The following is a 27,492-nucleotide window of genomic DNA, read 5'->3' as shown; positions in this document are numbered from 1 at the left end:
TTCCACTCCAGCCCGCTCAGCCAGCCAGCTGCTAACCCCCATAGAAATGCAGCACAGGGCCAGCTGTGTCCCCAGGGACTGCCAGCCTTGCTGATGATTCAGATAAGATGTTTCTGGAACTTTGGTAGAGGGTCTTTGGGCAGCTGACAGAGGCAGGAGTCCAAGAGATGGAGAGAACCATGACAGCTTTATCACTGATAAAGCTACTGAAGTCTGTGTGGTGTGATGTGCAGCCAAGAGGGCCTGCTAGTTCTCCTGGAGTTAGACTCATCCACCAGTTCTAGGCAGTACTAGGTGACCACAGGGTCACCTGCAGGCAGAAGCTTCCCACCACAAGTAAGAGACAGGCTGAGGTCCGCCTCCCTCAAGCAGGCAGGGCCAAAGACAGGAGAACCAAAGGGGCTCCAAGTCAGTCTTTTCCAGCAGCTGCTTGCAAATTCCCTGTGCAGGCTGAGAAGGAGCAGAGCAGCTAATGAAACTTGGGCTGCCCAGGAGTCCTCATCTCTCTGCAATTAGAATTACTTGGAGAGTTTCTAAACTAGATACATTCATGAGCTCCACCGTGGACCAATTAAATCAGAGTTTGGGGCGGGGGAGTGGGTGTGATGGTCCTGGTGATATGAATGGACAACAGGGGTCAAGAATCACTATTCTAGCTGAACTCTGTCCACGTGGAGATACTAAGCTCGAGAGAATATGGACACCTAATAGGAGCATGTCCAAGGACCTTAGGTCAAGCAGCATCTGTAATGCCTTCCTTGGCCACACTGCTTTAAACACTAGACTATAATTCCAAGTGCTCAGGGCGTTTCAGCAAGACCACAAGGCCCTTTCTTTTTCTTTCTTTTCTTTCTCTTTCTTTTCTTTCTTGTGTTTCTCCCAACACACGCAGAATTCTAGAAACTACAAACAAGGCCAAAGGGATGAACTCACAACTGTGAACACAGTTCTAGATAAGAGGGAACTTGGTGAGATTTTTCATGTTTAACGTGGAAAAGTGAACTTGTTAAAAACCTCTCTAAGTGGAAATACAAATCCATGTAAGTTTTCTTTTCTGCAGTGTTTTATCACATATCTTTTACAGGAAAAGTCTGAAAATAAAATGGAAGAAAACTTACTGAAGCTTTCAAGCAAATTAGAGAACCTCATTAACACAGAGAAACAGGAAGGAGGACTAAGCAAAGTAAAGCATGTAGAAAATAAACTGTCCAAAAAGATGAACCAACTGGAAAAGCACATCTGGGGTGAATTAGAGAAAATGCAGAGTGAATATCAATCAGGTGAGCAGACACCTTTGGTTAAAAACACTAGTCCTCGCTATCCAATCCCTCAGAGCTGTCTACTTTGAGCTCATGGTCATGGATCAGTCTTGTCATTATGGATATCCTTTTGTATTTAATTGGACTTTTCTAAATATCCCACAGAATGTCAGCATACCGTTGGAAGGTAGGTAAACAAGCTCACTTCCCTCATTCAGACTTGGCAGCATCACGAGCTTGCCAAGCCTGTGAGGTTGTTTTTTTTTTTTTTTTTAATGAAGATCATAGAATCATAGAATTGTTAGACTTGCAAAGTCCTTGAGATCAAGGTCCGATTTGTGGTAGATCATGAAATTAGGACCTGAAATCAAATGTCCCTCATTGAACTGCAGGTAATGAGCCTGGACAGATGTCAGACTGGAGACCTGACCTTTAGAAGTGACAGAGAGAGATGAATTAACAGAGTCCAGTATAATGACTGCTTTTCTTCTTAAGGAGGCTAATGGCAGCAGTGTCAAGCTGCGCTAACATCAAAGAGGATTAATTTGAAAGGCTCATCTAATTTGTCAAAGGGAAGGACATGGGATAGGTGCTGTGGAGCCACCATCTGCCTCGAGTCACAGTCCTGAGGGAATTACCAGGAACCAGAGGTTCCTTTATTAAAGAAAGACCTATCTCATTTTCTGTCTTCTAGTTAGCCAATCCAAAAATTCATGCAAATGCTCCCAAATTTTGGTACAGAAATGCTTTGCTGGTGTCTTGGGAAGATATTATGGTCTCATTTTGCCAGCTGTTCCTAGCATATCAGTAAAATTTACTGCCTGGAAATCTGACCCACACTGCCCTTAGCCCCCATCTCCCACCACCAAATCAAGAGAATGAATTATCTGTCCAGGAATCGTATCTCAAACTTAAGTGACCCTTCTTTTAGGGCACTGTTTTCTACCATAGCACCAGAGATTTAATTATATTCATTCCATTAGTACATCCCCAGAATGAGCTAAAAAAGGAATTTTCAATATCTGTTTCTTCATTTTACTAACCTGGAGTTCTAGCAAAGGGTAATTCCAAATCAATGGTGTGCTCCTTTAAGCGTTTAATAAAAATGTGTTGAGAAATGACTGTGTGAAAGGCCCAATGAGTAAGAAATGGGCTGTACTCTAAGAAGCTCGAGGTCTGGTAGGTCTGGTAGTAGCTTGAATCACGAGTGACTAGACTTCCATAAGAGAGGGATAAAGCCCTGAGAGGGGAGGTCCAGGAGGAACAGCTGGTGGCCACTACTTAGGTCCCTCAACAGGATACTTTTTGAGAAGTTTAAAAATCTCACCTGTGTTCTTTATCTTCAATTTGGTAACAAGAATTAAAAAAAAAAAAGAGCATCAAAATTTCTTATCAAAATACACAGAGAGAAGAAAATATTTTAAATTTCTTTCTTGAAATATAGAACTATTTTGTTATGCAATATATTTGGGCAAGAAGAACCAAACTGAATTTTCACAATGAAGCCAGACACAAACTGAAACATTGCCAATAATGTGTCTTTATGACATATAAGAAATGGATCATTGTACATTTTTAGACTGATCTTTATGGAAATTAATGTGGTTTTAATTAAATGATCAGTTACGGCAGAACTGCTGTTCTGCAACTTTTGTTTTTTTTAAAAAAAAGTTCCAATGCACTGTTTAATTTAAGTATACCTATTCTCATATCCTCTTCCAGGATTTCAATCAATTCATGACTCTCTCAGCTCCCTCCAACAAATACAGAAAACAAAGATGGATTTAGAAAAATATAAAGTACAGAAAGACCTAAAGAAATTACAGCGCAAGATAGTGGAACTCCAGGAGATATAAAACTTTTCAGTCATCTTTTTCTCCAGCTAATATAGCGGCTTGCTGGTAAACGTTGGAAAGAAGTTAGTATCTCTGGGGTGTTTGCTGCTTCTTATATCTCTGTATTTCTTACCACCTTTTTAAGGAGATTAATGTGCCAGAAAAATCCAATAAAACAAAGAAATTTATGATGTCTTCATTAATTTGTTCATGAAAAAGTTAAGGAATTTTTTTTACATGCCTTCTTGTATTTTTTTTTGCCTACAAATAAAAAAGACAAAAATTTGCCTACAAATAAAAAAGAGCAGTGTACAAAATGTCCAACGATGAGTGACAGGGCCTGGTGTAAACTACAAGGGCAGGAACTGCGGCAAACTGAAGACCACTTACCCTGTCTATAGAAGACTAGCCACCACGCAGTTCTACTTCATTATCAATAAGTACCTCATCCATTAGTGCCCAAAGTTTAGTTTTCAAGAGAAACTAGAAATCAGGTTTTATAGGAAACCATTTATAAGCATTAGCAGCTAGTTCAAAACATTGACTGTATCTGCGGGGCAGATACAACCAGCAGGCTGCCACACTGCAACTTCGGATCCAGAGATTTCTGTCTTCTAACGATCCCAGTATTTAGAGCAAGTCTAGCCTCTGCATATAAAATTATTGATTCATTTGTGCTCACTATGTATCAGAACTATGAGCAAGTCAGAGCTAACCATGCCAAATAAGAAAATACACCAGATTCTATGAAAAACATCCAATATAATTTGATCTAGGAGCCAAATACAAATTAATTTTCTATAAAATTATACTATTTCTAACTTTTCTATATAAATATTAGATGTAGAGCCTGGTATTGGGTAGTAAAATCATTAAAAATAAAAATAAGCTATTCAAGTCATATGCTATCTGCTAAAAGACTAACTTCTAATCACAGAGTTTTTTGTAATCTGGCAAGAGAACCCTTGCTTCAGACTTAGTCTGTTTCCTTGGTTTAGGAAGAAGTGACAACTTCTCCCCTAGTAAAACACAAATTTACCCTCCAAATAAGTTTTTGACCACTGTCCACCTAATTTTTTAGTTATACAAAGCCTCTACATTTATTTTTATTAATTTACATACAGCATCCTTGACTATATTGCAAAGGGTATTTTTAAAAGATTTTATTCATTTATTTGAGAGAGAGAGTGAGAGAGCATGAGGAGGGTGGTCAGAGGGAGAAGCAGACTCCCTGATGAGCAGAGAGCCCCATGTAGGACTTGATTCTGGGACTCAGGGATTATGACCTGAGCCAAAGGCAGTCACTTAACCAACTGAGCCACCCAGGCACCTGCAAAGAATTTTCATAGCAGAATTTAAGAGTTTCAAATGCAATAGCAAGTATTCTTTGCAATCAAGTGTCATGCTAAGACAAAGGGCTAATATCTCAAGTAATCCTAAACTCTTATATGTGGGTAAGAAAATAATGATAATGAACAGGCAAGTCATTGAATACAATAAGAAATGAAGATATAAAAAGGCATTCAACATATTAAATACAACTTAAAGGAACCCTTAGGTACTATTTGCAGATCACTGCAAATAGTACCTAAAATGATTGACAAGCCTGTTGAGAAATGTGCACTCCTATCTCACTGGTGAGTCTATGAATTGGTACTAAAAGAGAACAATTTGGAAACATCTACTAAAATTTTTAAATTTATTTATTCCTTGACCCTGGACTTTTACTATTTGAAATTTATATTACAAAAAAATTCAAAATTTATATTACAGAGAATAAAAATATCTTCCAAAATGTGGAAAGATATGGCACCATTTGTTATAGTAAAAACCAAACAAAACACTTGAAAACAACCTAAATATTGGGAAGGGACTAGATTAATGATATCACTAGTAATGATATCACTAAATTAATGATATCTCCAACCCTTAAAAAGAACACATAAAGATAGCAAGATACACTAGTAGTGAAAAAGCAAGTTGCAAAGCAATATGGATATGATCCCAATTGTGTAAAAAAATATTTTGAAATATGTTAAATAGAATACGCATACCGTATAGTATGCAAAAAAGTAGGAATTTACAACAAACATACCAGTGACTGAATTATGAAGAATTTTGTTTTCTACAAAAGAATTTATTGTTTTTACATTATATTTTTGTTTCCAGTAAAAATGTATTTTAAAAAATCACCACCACAGCAAATATACTACACCAGGCTGAAACAGTAACTCTTTGTAATGAAGCAAATAAGTGGTTATAAGAAGGTGAAATTAGAAATTCATACAGACCAAGAGCCATGTCACCTCATTAATATCCATTTTTTACTTTACATTTGTTTTTTCCTTGTAAGCAAAAATGCTCTGAATTGTAGTTCAAATAATAGTGTAGGATCAAGGCAAAGGCTGTGCAGAATGGGATCTCATTGGTAGTGACAGGGTAGTACCATGTAGAAGTGAATGTAATACCAGAGGATAGGAGGGGAATCCAAGGGTCTTCTGTCCGTGTTCTTGCTTGGAATCCCAAGTTGGGGTGTTCGCAGGTTTGCATAGACTCGGGATGACCTGAGAGCTACGCCTAGAGAGAAGGTGGATCCAGGTTTTGTTAGGGCCTAAAGCTTATACAATTTTGACTTACTGTTAATGTCCTATCCCAATGAATTGGCACCAAAGTCTGCAGGAATATTCCTGAAAGCCACGGCTACCTCAGGACAGCCATAACTTACCTCCATACAGAAGTGACCATGAACAACAGAAGCATAATCCTCTAACCCAAATGTATCCCCAAGTCAACTTCTCTTTTGCTGAATCCAAAGATGGCCATAGCCACTCCAGGGGTACCTGACATCAATGGAAAGAGGAGTGGAGACAACGATCTTAATCAATGGTCTTATCGGTCATTAAAATGCCTTCGTTCTGCAAATTTTCCATCGACCTTGTAAACACACAGCTAGTGCTCAGTGAGCAAGGGGTCGTGGAGCTTAACAGCTGTCATTTCACCACAAATTCACCTCTGCTCCGGACCTGCCTCCCTTTGCATAGATTATAACGTGGATCCAAGAAGATGATAAGGACAGTCTCCCTAGAGAAGCTCAACATGCATAGCACTTTATTTTGTATCAAACACCAACACTTAATCCCTTGGGAAATGTCAGACTTGTGTCCCACTAATACAGGAAGACGTCTGAACATCACAGAATCTGCACTGCAGGCCCACCCAGTGGACTTGAGGCATATGTTAGATCACCTCTGAGAGTTCTCAGTTTAGGCGCCAACACCATCTGAACAGGTTCAGTCCCTGGGTCCTCTGCCGCCCAGTGTTTCCTGCCATTTCCTTCCTCTTGTCAAAACCTGCACTGAGGAGTAAAAATCATATGAAATTATTTATACTAAGGACCAAATGGTAATGTGCAAAGGATTTTGCTTCTTTGCTGAAGATGAAGGACAAATTCCTCACTTAATGCCACAAAGGCAAGCACCTTCTCAGTCCCATCGTGAGGTGATATGATCACCACCGCAGAGTCAGGACAGCAGTAAGGCCCAAGGTGAAAGAAAAAGCACCCCCGGCATTCCCTGGACAGTAGCAGTTTTCCCTTCTTCTACAGACACCTCACAAAGGTCTGGTACTTCTATTGGCGTCACCCCCAAAACACTAGGGGGATACTTGATCTATAATGCGTACAAACACATAAATATCTGTGTTTTTACCTCTGCGGTGGGGGGTCTCCAAACTTCTGTGAGATATTACTTTTTACATCTTTGCAGCCTCCCTTCATGCAGGTGCTAGGCATTGGGAATGCCATGTTGAGCAAACTAAACACGGACCCTACTCTTGGGGAACTTACTAGTAGAAAAGACCAATAATCAAACGTTGAAAAACACAGGCAAGTAAAAAGTGTGATGGCACACCTGAGAAAGGTACTTAGGAAGAATTGGGAAATAAGGCAAAGCGGTCTTCCAGAAGAAGGGATATCTAAATTGAGACCTCTACAGTATAAGCAGACATTAGCCAAGGGAAAAGGGCTATGTTTGGTAGAGGCTGGCACTCAGGGAGATAGAGCAGCCTGGACAAAAGGCCCAGAGGCCAAGAGAATGGAACACATGCCAGGAACTGCAAGGTATGGTCAGAACCTAAAGGGTATGCATGGGAGGTGGGAGAGAAGGTTTGAGGAGGTAAATAATGAAAAGAAGGCTGGAAACATTAGGGAGTACAAGATGTCTGATCACAAAGGGCTTTATAACTCTTGTTGAGGAACTTGGACTTTATCTTCAAGACCCACAGTAGCTTTGAAGGATTTTAAATAGGATAGTGACTGTTATCAGATTTGCATTTTCAGGAGATCCCTCTGGCTATAGTGTGGAGCCCAGAATACAGATAAAGTGTGGGAAGCAAATTTGGATGGGAAAAGAGGGAGATAATAGAGAAGAATGTAGATAATGCGCTCAGTTTTAAACTAATTGATTTTGAATTACCTATCTATGAGATGCCCAAGTGGAGATATCCAGTGGTGATTGAGAAATATGACCTGGAGCAAAAGAAAGATCTAAACTGAAGATCTAGCATAGAAACAGGACCCTGAGATCATGACCCGAGCTGAAGGCAGAGGCTTTAACCGACTGAGCCACCCAGGCGCCCTAGCATAGAAACAGGAAATGGACTCATGGATGAAGAAGGAAAAGACCACTTGGGGGTGGGAGGGGTGGGAGTGGAGGACACGAAGACTACTGTGAGAAACAGAGACCATGGAAAATCCCTGAGGACACCGAACACTGAGGGCACAGGCAAAGGAGGAATCTAGAAGTTTCTAGGTGACTATCTGATAACAGTACCAGCGAAGTAGGAGAGGAAGTATCATCTTTTGAGGATTTCAGTCTTCCCTGTGAGTTCCTGCTAGCAGATGGCATCAGCTTGGAGTTTTTCCAGTAATGCTTTCAGACCCAGCATTAAATCCCCACCTATTGAAGAGGACACTGTCCAAAAGTGGGTACATTACACAATTCAGTAGAACAGTCGTAAATGCTTTTCTGACTCCACTTCCAGCCTTAAAAAAATTAAAAATAAATTTAAAAATGTGTTGCATCTTCTCAGATGCAGAAAGGGTGCTGAGCTCTCCCAGAGAGAGGCAGGATTGTTGTCAGGAAAAATATTAGACTGCTTTGGCCCTTGCTCAGTTTGGCATTTCCCTCTCCAAGAGATTAGAGTCACAGTCAGTTGTGGTAAAGATTTGTTATTTCAGATCCTTCCCTTAACATACAATTGTGAAATTTTCTAACTTCATAGACTAAATTTTCCAGAAACCCATTCCCTGGTCCTGTTACTTCATTTTCAGAAGCTATTTACACATGTGATAAACGGTGTGAGTAAAAAATGACTGATGTGTCCAGGAGTATGTCAGAAACCAGGTCCTCTTATAGTTCCAAAAGACACAAACTGAGAAAACTGAAAAATAATTTAAAGATCTATGCTGAGAATTCTTGAGGATTTTTGAGGCATGACCTTAGTTTAAAACCAGTATGCCACCAGTTACTACCCGTGTGACTTTGGATATGTTCTCTAAATTGGAGTCTTAGTTTCCTCTCTTCAAATGGGGATAATAATACACCTACCTTATTATCAGAGACTTCTCTAACCCACTTTACCTGGATTAACTCATTGAATCTTCCAAAGAGATGTCTACTATTAAGGCACAGAGAGATGAGGTCGTTTTTGTGAGGTTACACCACTAATCAGAAGTGCAGTCAGAATTTGAACTCATTAGTCCAGAGAAGGGCTCTTAAGCATTCTACTGTACTATTTCTCTAAATATATGTAGACCATCTAATGTCGTATCTGATACACGGTAGGTACTGTGCTTGACAATTGGTACAGATTAATAATAATAAACAGAGATTTCGATTTTGATGGGAAAGAAAAGTTCCATGGCACTCTTTCATCTAACTCTGATTCAGATTAGTATCTAAAAATACTCGAGTTTATAAAGGTCCTTGCACTGTGTATGAGGAGAAATACCTTGGCTTGCAATAATCTTAGCAATGGACCAAAGCAGAAAGAAGTACAAAATACAGATTTCTCCTGGAACAAAATTATAATAAGCAAGTCTTTCTCTGCGTTAAAAGCATTTCCTTCTCTTGTCTCTGGGGAGGGAGGCTAACATAATGAAGAAACATTAGAGACATTGCCTGGAGAGGGGCAAGGTGTTGATGCCAACGTGCGGTGAAGCGTATTTCCTCTGTAAGTTCTGGCCATCAAAGTAAACCCAACAGCCATTACTGTCAGGTCAAAGTCATTAGTATTCAACTGTCAGATGTTTCTCCAAGAAATAATGCACTGCTTTCACAAGGGAAACATTCAGGGATGGACTTCAAGTGTATGCAGCCTTTTTGGAGACATGAGAATGGTGGAACCTACGTGTGCAACTCAGAACAACTCCCATACCAAGGAATCTATCTAGCCCTTGTGCCTAAATCCCACTGCTTAGCACTTAAAGGCTTTTAAGCACTCACAACACCAACATAAAACTCTCAGAAAGGAACAAAAACACAACCAAGAGCTTTTATTGACTACCTCCTCTGCAGGCATTCGGTGGTAAGTAAGTAAAACAAGGTCTTTTTAAAAAACTAAGAAAGTGTTAGGTGCCTAAGACATGTGGAGGGCCAAAAGAAAGTTCATGAAAGAGAGATTAATAACGCCAAAGAGGAAACTAAGGTTTGGCACCCATGATGTTATGAAACAATTAGCTCACTGCAGGTCTCAATTTCTATTAAGTTCAAAATCGAACAAGGGTGGAGTACTCCTCATCACTGCGTGCGTAGGTTTAAATTTGCAAATACAGCTGGGGGAAAACTAAATTTGCCAAGTTAGTCTTTTGGAGGAGTTTCCTTCTTCCTAAGGTTCTTTCCAGAATTCAGATAGTGGCACTCGGTAAATGGCAGTATCAGAATACAACTTGGCAGGATGACGGAGTCAGTCCCAAAGACGCATACTTCAACTCATTGACATCTGATGTGTCAGCAGTTATTAATAAAATTAGACAACAGTACTGGAATTCCATTTACTTAAGAATATGGAGAAAAGTAATCTCTCTGCAGTTTTTTTTTTTTTTTTTTTTTTTGGCCTGTAAAATGAGGATAGTACCTACCATAAAAAATGATGTGAGACTTAAACGAGGTAACAGTATGAAGAGCCTGGCACAGAGCCGGCACTCTATCTATCCCTGTCTGGGCCTGCTGGGTTGCCGAAGCCCTGGTGGGCAATGATCACCACTCCTGTGCACAGAAAGCTCCTCTGCGGAAGCAAGTCACAGTACCACGATGCTCAGCAATGCTGGGTCTTACTCGGCTTTGTTAGACACTACTTGACTTGCGTGAAAGCTTCTTCCTGCTTACATATTTTCCAGTGTTCACAAAGCATTCACCACTGCTTATCATAAATCTGATTCTAGTGGTTCATAAATCATTCTGAGCCTCGTCCTTAGACACAGAAGCCTTCCAAACATATATAAATAGCACTTGTTCTGAGGCACTATGGGTTGGCCTCAGGAAATTCAGAAATAAATATTGAAGCTGTTTATGACAATATAAATTTGCCTTCTCAGCAGTATACATCCTCTCTAATCTCCTTCTTTGCACACAAAAAATCTTCTGCTCCATCTGGCTTTTCTCTTGTGCCCAGAAACACATAACTCAGCCTGCAAAGATAGAACATATAACCATATCTTTTTTTTTCCACAACACCTGACTTTTTAGGTTAATTTCCAAACTTTGGAAGACAGTAAATAATCTTTTTGTAAAGACTATTTGTATACTATTTCTTGATCTATTAAACAGAACAATTAAGATTAGAACTTTAAAACCCATATATACCGGTTTTTCAAAAAAAAAAAAAAATATATATATATGCCACATAGGGGCACCTGGGTGACTCAGTGGGTTAAGCCTCTGGCTTTGGCTCAGGTCATGATCTCAGAGTCCTGGGATCACGCCCCACATCGGGCTCTCCGCTCAGCGGGGAGCCTGCTTCCCCCTCTCTCTCTGCCTGCTGCTCTGCCTACTTGTGACTTCTGTCTGTCAAATAAATAAATAAAATCTTTAAAAAAAAATATGCCACATCGTTTCGTATCAGGCACTTACCTGATACGAAACGATGTGGCATATTATCTCCATAGAGAAAGCAACCACCATAATTTTGTATGATCAAAGGGGAGGGAATGGCATTTACAAAGTCAGGGTCTTAGAAACAAGTTACTTAAGGCACCTGGGATTCAGATAATCAAACAGTGTGCTTATTTTATTTAATGTAGGTGCTCTCTCTGTATGAGGTACTAACTACTCGGCACATAGAAGGCACATGTAATTACACTCAGCCATTCACAGATGTTGCTTTCCATTACAATATTCTGAGTATAGGTTTGCTTTTCTTCTCAGAGTCTTAATATCTACCACTGATTAACTACTGATGAAGTACTCCTTTACAGTGGAGGTCTCTTTGGAAAGGGGTTCTACTCTCGGGTTTGTAAGCATGAGTGGGCCCTGTTTAGTGGAAACCAGAGTTGCTGCTTCACAGGGGCTGACCAAGCAGTTTCAGTAATTTTTTCCAGCTCATTTTGGACCTAGAAAATTTTGGCGAATGTAGAATAACAGAATGCTGCCATTAGAAATCTATCTCAAGACCCCTACTTTACAATTTTACATAAAAATTCAAGGCCAAGACATAAGACTTACCCAGTTACATATCCATTAAATATGGAAACCCAGATTGAGTCACCCTACTTAGGTTTTATGAGTATGATTTAATGCAGTTCTTTTAAAGAGAATGAGTGAAGTATTTGATCAACTATATGGTGACACCGTGCACCAAGCAGCGTGTTCAGTGAGCATACCTCAGATACTATTACAGAAATAAACTGCCACATGTTCTTAAGAGTCAAATGCTTAGGACATTTGTATTTTCACAGTAACCGTTTTTAATAACTCATCATCTTTATCTGATGACCACTTTTCTGGGCAACAATTAAGACGATAATCCTCAATTTCAGTGATCTAGTGAAATTCGAATTCAAAGGAATGTGTATTCATTTTACCAATATACACAGTGAGCAATGCACTCATTTTCTATGCAGCCATAACAAATTACCACAAACTTAGTGGCTTAAAAACAACATAAATTTATTATCTTACAGTTCTGTAAGTCAGATGTCCAACATGGGTCTCAGCAGGTCACAATCAAGGTGACCGCAGGGCTGTTTCCCTCTCTGGGAACTCCACGGGAAAAAAGCTGCCTTGCTTTTTCCAGTTTCTAGAGCCTGCCTTTAGTCCATGGCTGGAACCACCTTCTTCCATCTTCAAAGCCAGCAGTGTCGAACCTCTGACCTTCCACTGTCACTCTTGGAAAGTCTCTCCACGTTTAAGGACTTCTGTGATTAAATCGGGTCTCTTCAAATAATCCAGGATAATTCTCCATGTCAAGGTCACATCTGCATAGCACCTTTGCCACATACTCACAGGTTCTGGTGCTTAGGGCATGACATGTTTGGGGAACCATTATTCTGCCTCCCATATAAGCAGAAATAGCAAGATAAACATTTTTTTAGTGCCTATCTTCTCTTCAAAAAAATTAATATAATTTAAATATGTTTTTATAATAGGTACTATATACAGGGGAAGTATGTAGCCTAAATGAACTTTTGTACTAATTCAAACTCAGGAGAGATGATGACATGCAAATTATCTCAACACTCCAGTAATGTAATATGAAACCCAACCCCTTTTCCAAGGGATACTCCAATTCTAATTATCCCTCTCCTGGCATGACATCCCTTCATTAAAACAAATACGTATTTTCAATTCTAAACTGAAAATATTAAAAAAGGATTTCAAATGTTTCATGACAGCTGTTTGTTAAAGAGACCCTACTCTTAAGTTTGCTCAAAACATTTTGAGGTCTGAAGATAATTTAGCATTTATTTTAAAAAATCATAGTTGTACAAGATTTTTTTAAGGTAAATTAGAATTTAAAACACTGCTATTCAAAAACTTCCTATTTTAGTCAGCCCAAAAGAGGAAAAAGCCCATTATTACACAGCAAGGGGACAGCCAGACACCTTGAGTGGATTTTCAGAGCAACAGAGCTTAAGTGACTCTATTTTCAAAACTAAAAATAAGATATATACTCTAAATAAGGGAATTTACTGACTTTTTTTTTTACATTCTCTGTATAAAAAGTCTTAAAAAATTCATATATGCAGAGATCACTGTACTTATATCTGATACACAAATGTATCTTTCTAATGGAAAAAATCTAAACCAAACAAAAAAACCTCTCTTGCAAATTGACAGTCAGTTTATAAGCAGCAGCTTATAATATTGATATTATAATTATATATATATATCATATATATGTATATGATATATATATATATATATATCTACACATGGGCATCTGAGAAGCTTTCTATCCATTGGCAACTAAAGTGGAAGAAAGGAAGACCTGTAGAGAGACAAGGGTCAACTATGCCAAAATAAAGTTCCACATTTTTTAAAGTGTGCAAAAATTGAAATAGATCTGCAAGTCCCTCTGACTCATATATAAAATATCCTTCATTTCTGTGTTCCTATAAAATATCCCCCAAACAAGCTTTTCTATGAAACCAAACATGTATCTTTTCATATTCACATATTACACATCAGTAAATATTTACCTAATGTTTCAGAGTAGTTTATTTATTTATGCTAGTTTAGGTGACCGAATCTTTTAATTCCCTTAATGCAGAACCTGAGCATTTCTGCCCAATCCTGTTCTGTGTAGATTCCCAAATGAAAGGAAATTTGTTGACTCATTTTATAAACTGAAAAAAGAGCATAGCATTTTAAACTATGTTTTGTGTTTTGTTTTTTTTTTAATTCTGACCAGACATTAATGCAAGGGACATTCTAGAAATATGGCAAGTGACCCCGAACAAAGAGATTGTGTCCTGAAAGTTTACTCATAAGCTGGAAGATATTTTTCCCATGGAAAATGGTTATTAGATGTCTAGCTGGACTACAAACACCTAATTAATCAACAAGAGCCAAAATGTGGATAGAAATTAGCAAAAATGCACTATAATTCTCAAAGAAATACTGAATATGAATGCTAAATATTGACGCTTCTGGAAATAACTTTTAATGTAATTTCTCTAAACTTACATATAAAATGAAGGGAAATTTTGCCTACTTTAAAGTTCCTAGAATCTGATAATATTGATTGCATTTCAGGTTTTTCTTTAAGCATGCTGCTTAGCACTTTTCCTTTACTTATTAATATTAAATGACAATGTATAAAACACTTAACAAAGGTCTGGCATGAAGTAAGCTCTGTAAAAATTGTACATTTGTGATTTGAGCCTCACAGTAACCAGGCAGGAGTCTTAAGAGAAGATAACAAAGAGAGGATGTATGTACATCCATGCAAAAAAAATTACCTGAGATGGTATGAACTATAGTGTTTTTGAACCTTCCTGTCTAGAAAACCTGATTCTGAGGTTCTCAGAGGCTAGAACTAGGCAATTTAGTCAAAAGGTTGCTCCTTGGCTACAGGCCTGGGGCAAAGCCTAACCAAGTCCACACAGCAGGAGAAAGTAACCTTGTGAAGCACGTGACACCCCAGAAAGCAGATGGAAAATAAGAACTGACTCATAAGCATTTAAGCAGATAGATTCAGTCCATCCTGGGGTAAAGGCTAAAGTGCTTTCCAGAGGAAGCAGGAAGGCACAGGCACCAGAGAGGCACAGACAACCTTTTGCAGCTCATCTCTGGCTAAGTCTGTGGGCCAGGCTGTTGAAAGCACTGAATCGGTTGGGCAGTTGTGAGGATAAGGAAGAAATGGGCAGAGAATGGCAAGTGCTTGATCCTGTTAAAGAAAAAAGTAAAGGGAAGAATCATCAACGGGTTAATCCAGTGGTTCACCAACCTGAATGAACATTAGAATCTCTTAGGCATGCCTCCATAATGCAGAGCCCTAGGTCCTTATCCTTAAAGATTCTGATTGTATAGGTCTGAATGATGACAAAATTCAGCCGAATTTGGTAATACACCAAATTATAGTTAGTTCAATAGATTAACCTTTGGAGTGAAATTTAATTACAGAATATTATCAATTTATATTATCTCACAAAATAACACCATAAAGCTGATTTAGAAAAACTATATACATAAATTGTACAACCAACACATTTACATACAACGAATAATAAATGTAAATATCTGAAAATATTTTTTAAAACCACAAATCCAAAGTAAGCAACATACAGTTTTTTCAGAGATATAAAAAGTTTTTTGAAAAACTAAAATAGGTAAATGTGTTTTCAGGTTTTAAAATTTGAAATGTAGAAATTATATCTGATATTAATCAATAAAGAAAATAAGACACTATGTTTTTTCTTATTTCAGAAAGTTCAAGTCTTTTTGTCATAATTGAAGAAATTGCATGATCAATTAAACACTGTCAGCATTATTTTCCAAAATTTTCCATTGATTTTTTTAATGTAGCCATACACCTGAGTGTTTTGAACTATACAAACATATCCACTAGCAGTCTAAACTCACCAACATTTACATTATACTTCTTCAACAGAATCTGAGATGAACCACTAGTAAAACAGGCTCTAAGATTATTCAGATGTTATGATGAGTTGGTCTACTGAACTCCAGAATTCATAGAAGAAATTATATCTTTCAATTTATTTTTTAATAAGTAAAATTCTGCACCATGCTCATCTGCTTTTACATATTATTTGGAAAATGGCTATTAAGGCTTTATTGTAAAGGGGTACAAAAAATATTACTATGCAAAATGCAAGATGGAGAAAAGAGTGGTTTACAAATTACTGATGAACACCTAAGGGAATCATGTTTTTTCCTTTCATTATGGGCTTCTCAAAATCAAACATACTTTTCAAATTAAAGTCATATTAAGAGTTGTTGAAAAATTAAACCCCTAGCTTAAGAACTTAAATGTCCTTAGATTTAAAATAGGAATGGATGATTATAACTATGGTTTTTTAAAATGTTGCTTTGGGGGAAAGTCTTGATTCATTGATTCTTTCTAGTAACTTTTTCTTTGCTTGCTTACTATAAAATAACATACTATTACTGTGAAGACAATTTCTGATTCAGTTCCAATGCTCTTGTATCTCCATGAGTTTTGGCATTGTTTACCAGCACCTATGGGAAATCACATATAGGAACATTAGTATTTTGTTAATTAGCAATAACCATATTTAAATTCATAGAAGCCAAGTATGCCACAAGGCAGCAAGCAATATCAAACAACACAAGAAAAAGTGACTATTGTGAAATCTTTTCAGTCATTTTTGCTGAAATAAATTGTTTGGCCAAAAGCAACATCAAAGATAAGCACAATTTATTCAAATGCTCAATTAGTACAAATGTAACATTTTGACTGCTACCCTTCTGTATAAAATGGAAGTGGGGGTTTTGGTTACAATACTGTCATCTTTAAATCCTTATCCGAAAGACCATTTCATACACAGAACTGTGCAAGTGACACTCTTCTCCTTTATTATTATTTTTTAAAAGATCTTTATTATTTATATGAGAGAGAGAGCGAGGGAAAGAGAGGAACATGAGCGAGGGGTGGGGGGGGTGAGGAAGAGGCAGGCTCTCCGCTGAGCAGGAAGCCCGATGCGGGGCTCCATCCCTGAAATCTAGGATCATGACCTGAGCTTAAGGCAGACACTTAACCGACTGAGAACCAAGGTGCCTCAATACTCCTTTCCTTTAAAACTGAAGCTTAGAATTGAGGTTCCAGATTCTAGGCTCTATCAACAAGCTTTGCAAGGTTTTCACCAATTCCATAGAATGTAAGATTTAATTTCAGTTGCTCAATTGACTAATAAAACTTTTTGGTTGTTCATTTTTGAACACTGTGAAGGGTCTGAGACTTTGCTTTACTTGCAAGATAACAAGTCAGCCTGCACAACTTCATGGATACTGCCAAAAGACATGATTCTCCTGGGTCAGAGACAAAGGTCTTTACCACTCAGGGTACAACAAACTTTGAGCATCAAGACATTTACACTTATTCCCCTTGGTCCTAAGACTCACATAGGTGACAGGGTTGCTAGTATACAGATTCCCACATCTGTACTGGTTTGCATTACAAGAGAGGAACCCTGAGCCCAGGAGACCTGAATCTTTTATATGGGCCAACCCTTTACTCTAAAGGGAGACACTTATGTCTGTCTCCCAAGGCTCACTATAAAAACATCCTTGAAAAGACAGTCTGGAACAAAGAGCAGTCAGGCCATCTGCTCACAGAATGCTTAGAAATCCAAGGAAAGCATGGAAAACTGTCTCCAACAAACTGTCTCCAACACAAGTTCTATCTTTTTGATTTGCAATACATTAATTAGAATGCCTTTCTCCAAGCATTGCTTTTGTTAATATTTCTTCAATGCTGTTTCACTGAAAAGCAAACAGTATTTCAAGTGCTTTAGATATTTAAAAAGCTTCTCATTAATATTCATATTTTGTAAAAAGCTCAAGTTATGAGAATCTTAAACTATTTTAAAAAGAATTTTAGATACACATTCATACGTTTATGTACTTAGATACCAGAGCCAGCCCATGAGGAGCAGAAACTGTCACATGCATCTTATAGAAAAGACAGGTAAACATAATTTCCAAAGACAATATTAAGATCCCATTAAATCCTGCTACTTCCAAACCTACCCTATATATTATACCTCCAGTTCAATGGTCATAAAAAATACCATAACCAGCACCTAGCACCTTTGTCTAACTTTCTTATTCTACATAGCACATCAGGAGAATGTATTTCCTACAGGCTAAATCAGTGGTTCTTAATGAGGGGCAATTACTGTTATCATTTGGCATATCTAAAAACATGTCTGGCTGTCACAAGTTGGGTGGCGGGAAGAGGAGAGTGCCACTGGCACCTAGCGTTTGGAGTGGTTGGGAATGCTGCTAGATATCCTATAATGAACAGAACAGCAACCTTCACCACCACCCCCCAAACAAAGGTCCAAAATGAAATATTGTGAATAAAATCAACGCCTTACATCAATAAGCTCGTAGTCATTTTTGGCATGTAAGTGTCTCAGTAGATACCAACGTGCGGTTGATACAATAGACTTGGGATACCCAGGCTGATACACCACTCTTTCCAAAAGTCGCCGTGTCTCTCTGAAAAAGATACTTATATTTAGTCCAAAGCATCTAAGTTAACATATTTCTTCCTCTTCTTGTTTAAGATTTTATTTATTTATTTGAGAGTGAGTCAGTGAGAGAGGGAGAGAGAGAGAGAGCATGAGCAGGGGGAAGGGACAGAGGGACAGGGAGAAGCAGACTCCCTGCTGAGCAAGAAGCCGGATGTGGAACTCAATCCCAGGACACTGGAATCATGACCTGAGCTGAAGGCAGAAGCTTAACCAACTGAGCCACCCAGGCGCCCCAAACATATTTCATATAATAGTCTCACACAAGTTATCTTTCTCAATCTTTTGCATACATGGTACTGATTCCTTCATGAATTTTTTTTTCATAGACTAAAGGTAGTAATAATGGCTAATAATTATTAAGTGTTTATTATGTGTTGGGTACTACACTAAATATTTTACACATATGGTCACATTTAATATTTGTAACCTTGTAAGGTTAGGTTGCTGTTACTATTCTCATTTTATTTTGCAAATAAGTAAATTAAAGCTCATTCCAAGTAGAAGAGGGGAAGGCTCCTATTTTATGAGCACTTCTGAGTGCTCTACCTGTAATCCTTTTTGAAAACAGACCTGAAAACAAATCCATAAAGAATACAAAGATAATCTACACCAGACTCAACGTGTATAATATAAAGCTTTTTAGTATATGCCTTAATGGATGTGTACAATATGCAAACCCTTGTAATAAAAGGATGATTTACAATTGTGTTCTAATTTTTTCTTTCCTTATTTACTAACATCCACGACTCCAGAGACTTCCATACTAATAGACACAACACAAATTGTGGTAACTTCAGAAGTGCTGAATAGGAGGATTTATAAATAGTAATTGGTTTGAAGCAGAAACTAAAGAACTTGTCTTGAAGATGTTTCTACATAGGAATCTTCACACAGTAAGCACGCTGTTTTTTTCTTTGCGTGTGTGTTGATTTGGGTCTATTTTTTTGTGGTGATAAAAATTATGGGAGGTGCTAACAGATTTTAGGGAGGTAGAGGTTAAGGCCCTCTAAGTCATCCACTCTGAGCTTCCGCAGAACGAGTTCATTAGGACGTATAAACTACAGCCCAAAACATTTCTGGGTGAAATGAGCCATACAAAAAACTGACCAAAAGTAAATAAATAACAAATGCTTCTGGAATTGCTGATTAGCCACAGCCTTAATTCATCCTTCACTCTTATTTTGGGATGCTGATGTGACCTTTGCCACATACTTATATGTATTAAGCTCTTTGTTTACAATATCTATCCTGTTGCAGTAACATAATGCTCCTAAACCACTGTTTTACTTACAGTTGCTCTGTATTATGTGTAATATCCATTAAAGTTAGATATTATTCTCAGAATTTTAAAATATTCTTGCTTGTTTTTTCACCCATACGAGCTTTAAGTAATTTTTTTTTTCAAATTTATTTCTGACTCCACTGCCACCCTCCAATGAAAAGATCACTGAAATTTGTATATTTTAATCTCAGAAGCTTTGGGATTTTCTAGATAGAAAAACCTCATTACTTATAAACAACTGAAGATATGTTTAATAAATATAGTGCTTATTGGAAATAAAGAAAAAATTGGTTTTTTTTTTTTTTCAATATTCACTATTTTTTTTTCCATAGTTGAGTACCTTGCATGAACGTAAGTCAATCTAGCTTTGAACTTCAGTATTTTTTATCTTGTTTCTGGCATCCACATTACACTGATGGTGCACCTGAAGACAGCAAAACTTTAAGCCCTTCTTCACCTACAATGCTATCATGCCCACTCTCTCATATTCTTTATCTGTGTCCCAAATTATTTTTTGTAAAACAAATGTGAGACTTTACTTTTTTCATTATTTGGTTACTTCAACAGCCTTTCCAAAGTAGTAACGGATATATATAACACCAAGTTTGTTACACTAACTCTAAATCTTTGTTTCCTTGAGGAACTGAAAGTGAAGAAACATATCCAAGAAAAAAAAGTGAAAAAGAATTGTTCATACCTTGCCCCCATTTTGCGGTTGAATTGTAACAAGGCTTGTAAAAAGACAGCCAATGGACAAAAACAAAGTTTTAAGGCCTCAGTTGTAGCTTCTTGAACCAAAGATGACCAGTGATCACTGGAAATATTAGCCTGTAAAAATAAAAGGCATATATTAAATAGAGACTTTCAACATGTTTACCTTAAAAGAATGAAATTCAACTCTCATTTATTAAGTGCCTACTTGTCTGAGTCACCATGTAAATGCGATAGAAGCCATGGTTCTGCAAAATGATTACAATCTGATTCCTGCTCTTAAAGAGCTACAGAATAGGGCAGACTGGAAAAAAAGAAAGTTTCAAAGAGGAATATCACTTAAAACACTAAAATATTTCTTAAAAGAAAATGCACTATTCTACTATACAGGTGAATAAAATCTATTAGTCACTAAGCCTCTGGGATCTACCAAGTATACAAAGTTCAATTTAACGTGACCCTTTAGTGGTTGTAATAAAGTCCCACATTTCAAAAATTATCTAAGGAGAGAAAGCTGAAATTAAATATTTTAATAAAATCCCAAAATAGAAAAAAAGGTACAAAGCAGATCACAGATAAATCAACTCATCAATATTGAGAACTTTTTAAAGAATTTCACTTTATAAGGAAAATGTTAAGGTATCTATCTACATATCACTTATGTTGCAAACTTTAGTTTTTTACATATACTGACTCAGAAATAACAGATAAGTGTGTTCCTAATGAACAATAACATGAAGATAAAATTATGAATAGTCTGCTAAATTATGCTAGAAGAAAAAATGCACTTAAAATCTTTCATTAAAAACCTCAAACTTTCATTAAAAACTAAGATTTCATATTTACAGGTATCTAGAGTACACATTTTAATAAAGTCAATAGGATGAGTCCATTTCAAACACTAAATTATAAACAAAATTTAGAGCAATAAACTGAGTGCAGTACAAGCAATAATAATGTATGTAATCAAGAAAGAGAAAGCTGTAAAGACAAAAAATTTGAAAATAAATTGTAAGGCATCTTCTATAAAGATGGAAGCAATGAGACCTCAGGTACATTTGGCAAAGAAAAAAAGGCAAAGCCCAAAAGTAGTAAGTAAAAAATAAATAAGTAAAAAATACATTTTTATTTTTTATATATATTTTTTTAAAGATTTATTATTTTTTTTTATTTTAGAGTGGGTAGGGGGAGCAGAAGGAGAAGGAGGGCAAACGAATGTTAAGCAGACTCTGTGCTAAGCACAGAGCCCGACAGAGGGCTCCATCTCACAATACCTAGATCATGACCGGAGCCAAAACCAAGAGTCAGACACTCAACTGAGTCGCCCAGGCGCCTCATTCCTAAATATTTTTAAAAACCAAGAACATGGAACTCTCAGTGGTTGCTTTTATAATGTACTCTCCTATAAAACATTCTGTAAAGTTAGTTCAAAGATTATTATATAAGGAAAAAGTTTCTGTATGTACCTGGTATACTAAACAACAGAAGACACATTTTTGTCTTCCATTGTGTCTTTAAAATTTACTATATGAGGAAGCACTTCTCCTCTGTCCCTGGATGTATGTTATAGTAGGCTCCATGATTCTGATACCTATTTTTCTTAGAGTCATCAAAAACAATTTTAATTAGAATATCTTCTTCCTTTCAATACTTCGAACTTCATTCAAAGGTAGTATTTGCACCCTGCTCCAACAGCTCCCAGATAGAGTATGGTTACAGAGAGCAGCAGATGGCTTGCTCCTTGTCCCAACACACATCTTTTCTTGCTAATTGTAGCTTAAGACAGCTACTGAAATGCCAGAAGTCTGTATTTGACTGATGCCACTCTATGAGGATACCTTGCTCTCTAGGCCTGATAGATATTTCAATCTCCTTTTCTCATCCAGGCATTCCTGGCTTTATCAGAGACTCCTAATTTCATGGGTGGTCTCTCACCGGCAGGACCAGCTATGTAATCTGTGGGGGCCCAAAGCAAACTAAAAATGCATGGCCCTTTGTTCAAAAATAATGAGGAATTTCAAGATGGTGACTGGAGAGCATTAGACCAAGTGTGGAACCGTGAGCAACTGCACACGATGCACGCTGTGAGGCAGTCCTGCTCATCTGCAGCCCCACTAACCTGGACAACTGTACTCTATTTCACTTACTGCCCACACCCTCTGAGCAATCTGGAAGCTCTAGCTTCCTTTTTGCCAAGATCCCATCACTCCTCCAGGTGGCCCTACTGGATAGGAACTAAGGCAACTCCGATGCCGATCCATTTTCGCACTGGCACCACTCGTTCCAACAAACTCTAGGAGTGCCACCAAGCCCACGTCATAGCAACTCTCCTTCACTCCCTCCATTCTGCACCCAAGCATATACTCCTACCCACCTCTGGGATTTACCCACTGCAGACCGCTCTCTGCCAGGGCATGTGCTCACTTTCCAAAATACTCCCTTTTCCTCTGTCCTAACACAGCAGGTGGAGAGCCACAAGCTTCTGACGTTATGTCATTACCTGTCCATGTGCTTCTAGACATGTGCCTCCAGAACCTCAGAGGCCACACACCAAAACCTCCCTTTCTCTGACAGAATCCAGACAGATTCTTTTATTTATTTATTTATTTACTCTTCGGCTGTTTATCTCATAAACCTTGGAGGATGAAACTCAACTGTGCACAGAATGAAAGCAAAAATATATGCTTTCTCCCTTCCTCACCTTAGTGGGCATCTGTGTGTGGAAATGTGCCACAGAGATGGGGGACAAACAGAATAGCTCTTTCCAAAAAATTTTTTTCATAATCCTCCAACTTCTAATCCTTTTACAGCTTCCTTATAGGCTGGGCTTCTACTCACTTTAGAAGTCTGTACCTTGATCTTATATCTCACTTTGGAATCTATTATCTCTGAAATCTAGTATTTAATATCTCAGCTGAACCTCTCAGCTTAATATCCTATTTACATATTATAACACATATAGGAGCCTCTCATAAAAGTATAATTTTACTCTACTTTTCCTCTGTACACTGCCAGCTGTTTACCCTAGAAATATGACATCTCATATTCTTTCTTAAATGGCTTAACTTTTCACACATAGCAAATGGTAGAACCAGAACCCAAACTATTAGAGAAAATACTTCTTGTTGTTGTAGTGGGTGGTGGGAGGAGATGGGTGTATTACTACACTGCGAGCTGATTTCTTCAACTGTCAAACAGGATTACTATGCATATGAAATAAGTTAGTATGTGTCACACATACATACACTCAAATAGAGTATCATATACACTATTCGACAGTTTGCCCCCCCAAAGCACACACACACTTAAACATTTATCTTAAAGAGTTTTCATACTAGTACTGACAACTTCTAGAATATACCTTTGTATCAAAATACAGATGTTAAATCAAAAATTGCTAGAAGTCCTTCTTACAGAATGTCAAATTTAACTGAGAAATGACTGAAATGCTAAATCACTGGCACCTTTCTCACAGATGAGTACCTAGGTTAATTCTAATTTATCAACAGATAACAATTATATACATTCTGCTATAATTCAACTTTTAAATTGCAATCTTTGTTTTTTTTTTTTTTTCCTTCCCCAAACAATGACAACGTTCTGTGGGATCTATGGATTTACATTACTCTTACTTCCATCAAAAGCCCAAATACAAAGTCTATGAGGAGGCCACAAGAGAAGGTGATGAAACAACAGGAACTCAACAGGAAGCACTATCATCTTAAAGAAAAACAAAAGAATCAGTTTTTCATGATCGTAATTATAGTATGATCTTACCATGCAGGCTTTTAAAGCAAGAAGGGCTAGTCTCAACAGACTCGACAGCTTCCCACTCCAACTGCCCTGTTGGGATGCTACTTGCAGGCTCTTTCTATAACACATTTCTGCAGCACCCATCATTCCTTGGGACTGATAAATGTGTGCCAGCCACTGAGGAACAGAAAGAGAATAGAACCAAAAAATTTTTAATTTTGTACATAGTCTGGTACTCTACTTCCAAGAAATTAAATACACTTTGATGAAGCTAAATGTTTAATTTAATTATTGGTAAGTTTTGTGCCACCCCCCCCCCCCGCCCAATTCAAAAATCACAGGTTAAGAAAGGAGTAGACATCTTGCCCATAGTATCAGCAATAGCTCACTGGCCATACCACTTGAAAATGTTGAAGAGTCTTCCATGAACAAAATCAAAATGGAATGTAAAAACAGATATATCATGTAAATACTGATCAAAAAGAAACTTGTATAGCTGTATTAACCTCCAACAAAGTAGACGTCAAGACAAGAAATACTCAGAGCTAAAGGGGTCTCTTGTAATGATGAGAATCAATTAATTGGAAGATATAACACTGCTACATTTGTATTCACCTAATATAGACACAGAATTTATGAAGCAGAAGTTGGCAGAAATAAAAGAAAAAAAAACCACTCAAATGCAGAATCGAAGTTAGAGATTTTTATTTATTTATTTATTTAAAGATTTTACTTATTTATTTGACAGAGAGAGAGAGATCACAAGTAGGCAGAGAGGCAGGCAGAGGGAGAGGAAGGGAAGCAGGCTCTCTGCTGAGCAAAGAGCCCGATGCGGGGCTCGATCCCAGGACTCTGAGATCATGACCTGAGCTGAAGGCAGAGGCTTAACCCACTGAGCTATCCAGGCACCCCTAGAGATTTTTATACACCTATTTCTGCAATGGTAAAAGAAACAGATAAAAAATTCAATAAATATACAGAAGATTTAAACATAATTAATCAGCTTGACTTATATGATATATTTAGAAGACTATACTCAAGAACTGCAACATTTTCTAAATCTGACCATATGCTGGGTCATGTCTCAAACAACTGAAATTAAACCCTCCTCTTTCATATTTCATATTTCATATTAGAAATTTTACAACATGCTTCAGAAAAAAAAACATGAATGAGGGTTCCTAGGTAGCTCAGGTGGTTAAGTGTCCAACACTTGATTTCAGCTCAGGTCATGATCTCACGGTTGTACTGAAGATTCTCTCTCTCCCACCCTCTCCCTCCCCCTGATTTGCTCTGACTTGCACACTCTCTCTCAAAACAAATAAACAAACAAAAACTCCTCCCCCCAAAATGAAAAAACAAACAGAAAAAACCTACATGGATCAAAGAAATCCCAATGGAAATTAGAAAACATTTTCAAATGAATGACAATGAAAGCGCTACCTAAAATCTTGGGGAATGCATATATTGGAGAAAGATGGAAAATCTATGCTATAAGTTTCTATCTCAAGAAGCTAGGGGAAAAAAAGATATCTAAATCCAGAGAAAGCAAAAATAACAGAAAAGAAAGTATAATGAAGAAAATCAAAAACAAAACATTGGTTCTTTGAAAAGTTAATAAAACTGATTATCAAGAAAAAATTTAGAAATATACCTATATAAGAATGAAAAAGGAAAAAGCTTTAAGGATTTTCCAAACATTACAAAGAAGTTATCATGAATAACTTTGTGCTGATAAAACAGAAACTGAGATGTGCTGGACAAATTCCCTATAGTTCAACAATGCCAAGGAAAGAGGAAATCTTTTCTAAATTTTATTTTATTTTTTCAGTGTTCCAAGATTCACTGTTCATGCACGACACCCAGTGCTCCATGCAACAGGTGCCCTCCTTAATACCCACCACTAGGATCACCTACCCCCCACACTACCACCCTCCAAAACCCTCAGTTTCTCAGAGTCCACAGTCTCTCATGGTTCATCTCCCCCTCCAATTTCCTCCAATTCACTTTTCCAAGAAAGAGGAAATCTTAAAAAAACCTTTCCCATAAAGAAAATTGTTGGCCCAAATGGCTTCAATGATGAATTCTTTCAAACATTAAAGAAATAAATGTCACTCTCATACAAACTCTTTCAGGAAATAAAGAAAAGGAGAATTAAAAACATAGATAACAAAACCTAACATAGACCTTATGAGAATGAAAAATTACAAGCCATTCTCTCTCATGAATATAGGTATTAAAAATTCTTTTAAAAATGATTAACCAAGTTATTCCAGCAATAAATATAAAAGGAATAATACATCATAACCAAGTAGAATTTCCTCTAAGAATGCAAGGTTAGCATAGCATTTGAAAATCAACGCAGTCCACCACATTAACAGAATAATTAAAAAATAGTCATTCTGATAGATGTCCCCTCAAAAGATCGGTTAAAACTCAACATCCATTCATGATAGGAAACAAATATTTTATCTTTTAATCAATTTAGAATAGAAGAAAACTTCCTTAATCTGGTATATATATATATCAGATAAAACCTACAGAAAAAAAAACTTAATTATGAAATACTTAATTATGAAATTATGAATAGTAAATGCTTTCTGCGTTAGGTTGAGAATAAGAACATTCACTTGTCTTACCACCACTTCCATTTAACACTCTATTCAAGGTTCTAAACAGTGCATTATGGCAAGAGAAAAAAATCAATATACAAATACTGGAAAGAAAAAGTAGAACTTTATTATTCACAAATGGCCTAATTGTGTATACAGAAAACTTAAATCATTTCCAAAAAATAGGTGAATTCAGCAAGGTTGTTGAGGGTCAACATATAAATTATATCAACTGAATTTCCAAGTGTTTGGGGTTGACATACAAGAAAAAAATACCATTTGTAATCAAACAAAAAATATCAACTACCTATACAATGAAAATTATAAAACACCACTGAGAAAAATTTAGAACCCAAATAATTTGAGGAAAATACCACATTTGTGGATAAACTCAGTAGTATTACTTTATCAATCCTCCCCAAATTAAGCCACAGGTTCATACAATTCCAATCAAGAGCCTAGTGGGGCTTTTGTTGTGGGGGAAGGAGGCAGGGTAATTGACAATTTATACATAATTGCGACAATCCTAAAATGACTTTAGGCACATGAAGGAGAACAAAAAAAGTCGGAGGTCTTAATATTACCTCCACACATAAAAACTAATCATAAAGTTATAAGCATGAAAAAAAATAGATAAAGGAAGAGGGAACCTTATAAGACCTACAGATACAGTCAGCTGATTTATGACAAAAGCATCACTATAGTTCAGTGGGGACAGAATGGTCTTTTCAAGGAATGATGCTGGGACAATGTGATACACCTAAGAAAGGAATGGACCTGGATCCTGCAACATGGACAAAAA

The 27,492-nt window shown here is 37.2% G+C and overlaps 2 protein-coding genes across 6 annotated transcripts in view; one reads left to right on the top strand and one right to left on the bottom strand.

The window, feature by feature from the left end:
* The window catches only part of FAM81B (family with sequence similarity 81 member B), a 50,532-nt gene extending 47,250 nt beyond the window's left edge, over window positions 1-3,282 (top strand). The window contains exons 9-10 of the mRNA XM_032843719.1: window positions 1,085-1,280; window positions 2,982-3,282. Coding sequence (XP_032699610.1) covers window positions 1,085-1,280; window positions 2,982-3,115 — 330 coding nt within the window. The 3' untranslated portion in view covers window positions 3,116-3,282. The remainder of the gene's footprint in view (window positions 1-1,084; window positions 1,281-2,981) is intronic.
* Window positions 3,283-6,427: 3,145 nt separating this feature from the next.
* TTC37 (tetratricopeptide repeat domain 37) overlaps window positions 6,428-27,492 on the bottom strand; it is an 88,612-nt gene continuing 67,547 nt past the window's right edge. For 3 of the 5 annotated variants that reach the window (XM_032846254.1, XM_032846267.1, XM_032846262.1), the window contains 4 exons: window positions 24,103-24,255; window positions 20,312-20,442; window positions 18,174-18,297; window positions 14,348-16,293 (listed from right to left, as the gene is read on the bottom strand). In XM_032846254.1, coding sequence (XP_032702145.1) covers window positions 16,219-16,293; window positions 18,174-18,297; window positions 20,312-20,442; window positions 24,103-24,255 — 483 coding nt within the window. In that variant the 3' untranslated portion in view covers window positions 14,348-16,218. Of the gene's footprint in view, window positions 6,450-14,347; window positions 16,294-18,173; window positions 18,298-20,311; window positions 20,443-24,102; window positions 24,256-27,492 lie in introns of those variants that run through there. The other 2 variants (XM_032846285.1, XM_032846276.1) reach the window with 2 other exon arrangements.

Source organism: Lontra canadensis, unplaced genomic scaffold, assembly GCF_010015895.1.
Source record: "Lontra canadensis isolate GAN:19392208 unplaced genomic scaffold, GSC_riverotter_1.0 scaffold4, whole genome shotgun sequence".
Taxonomy (NCBI): domain Eukaryota; kingdom Metazoa; phylum Chordata; class Mammalia; order Carnivora; family Mustelidae; genus Lontra; species Lontra canadensis.
This window is presented reverse-complemented; position numbering and strand designations above follow the sequence as displayed.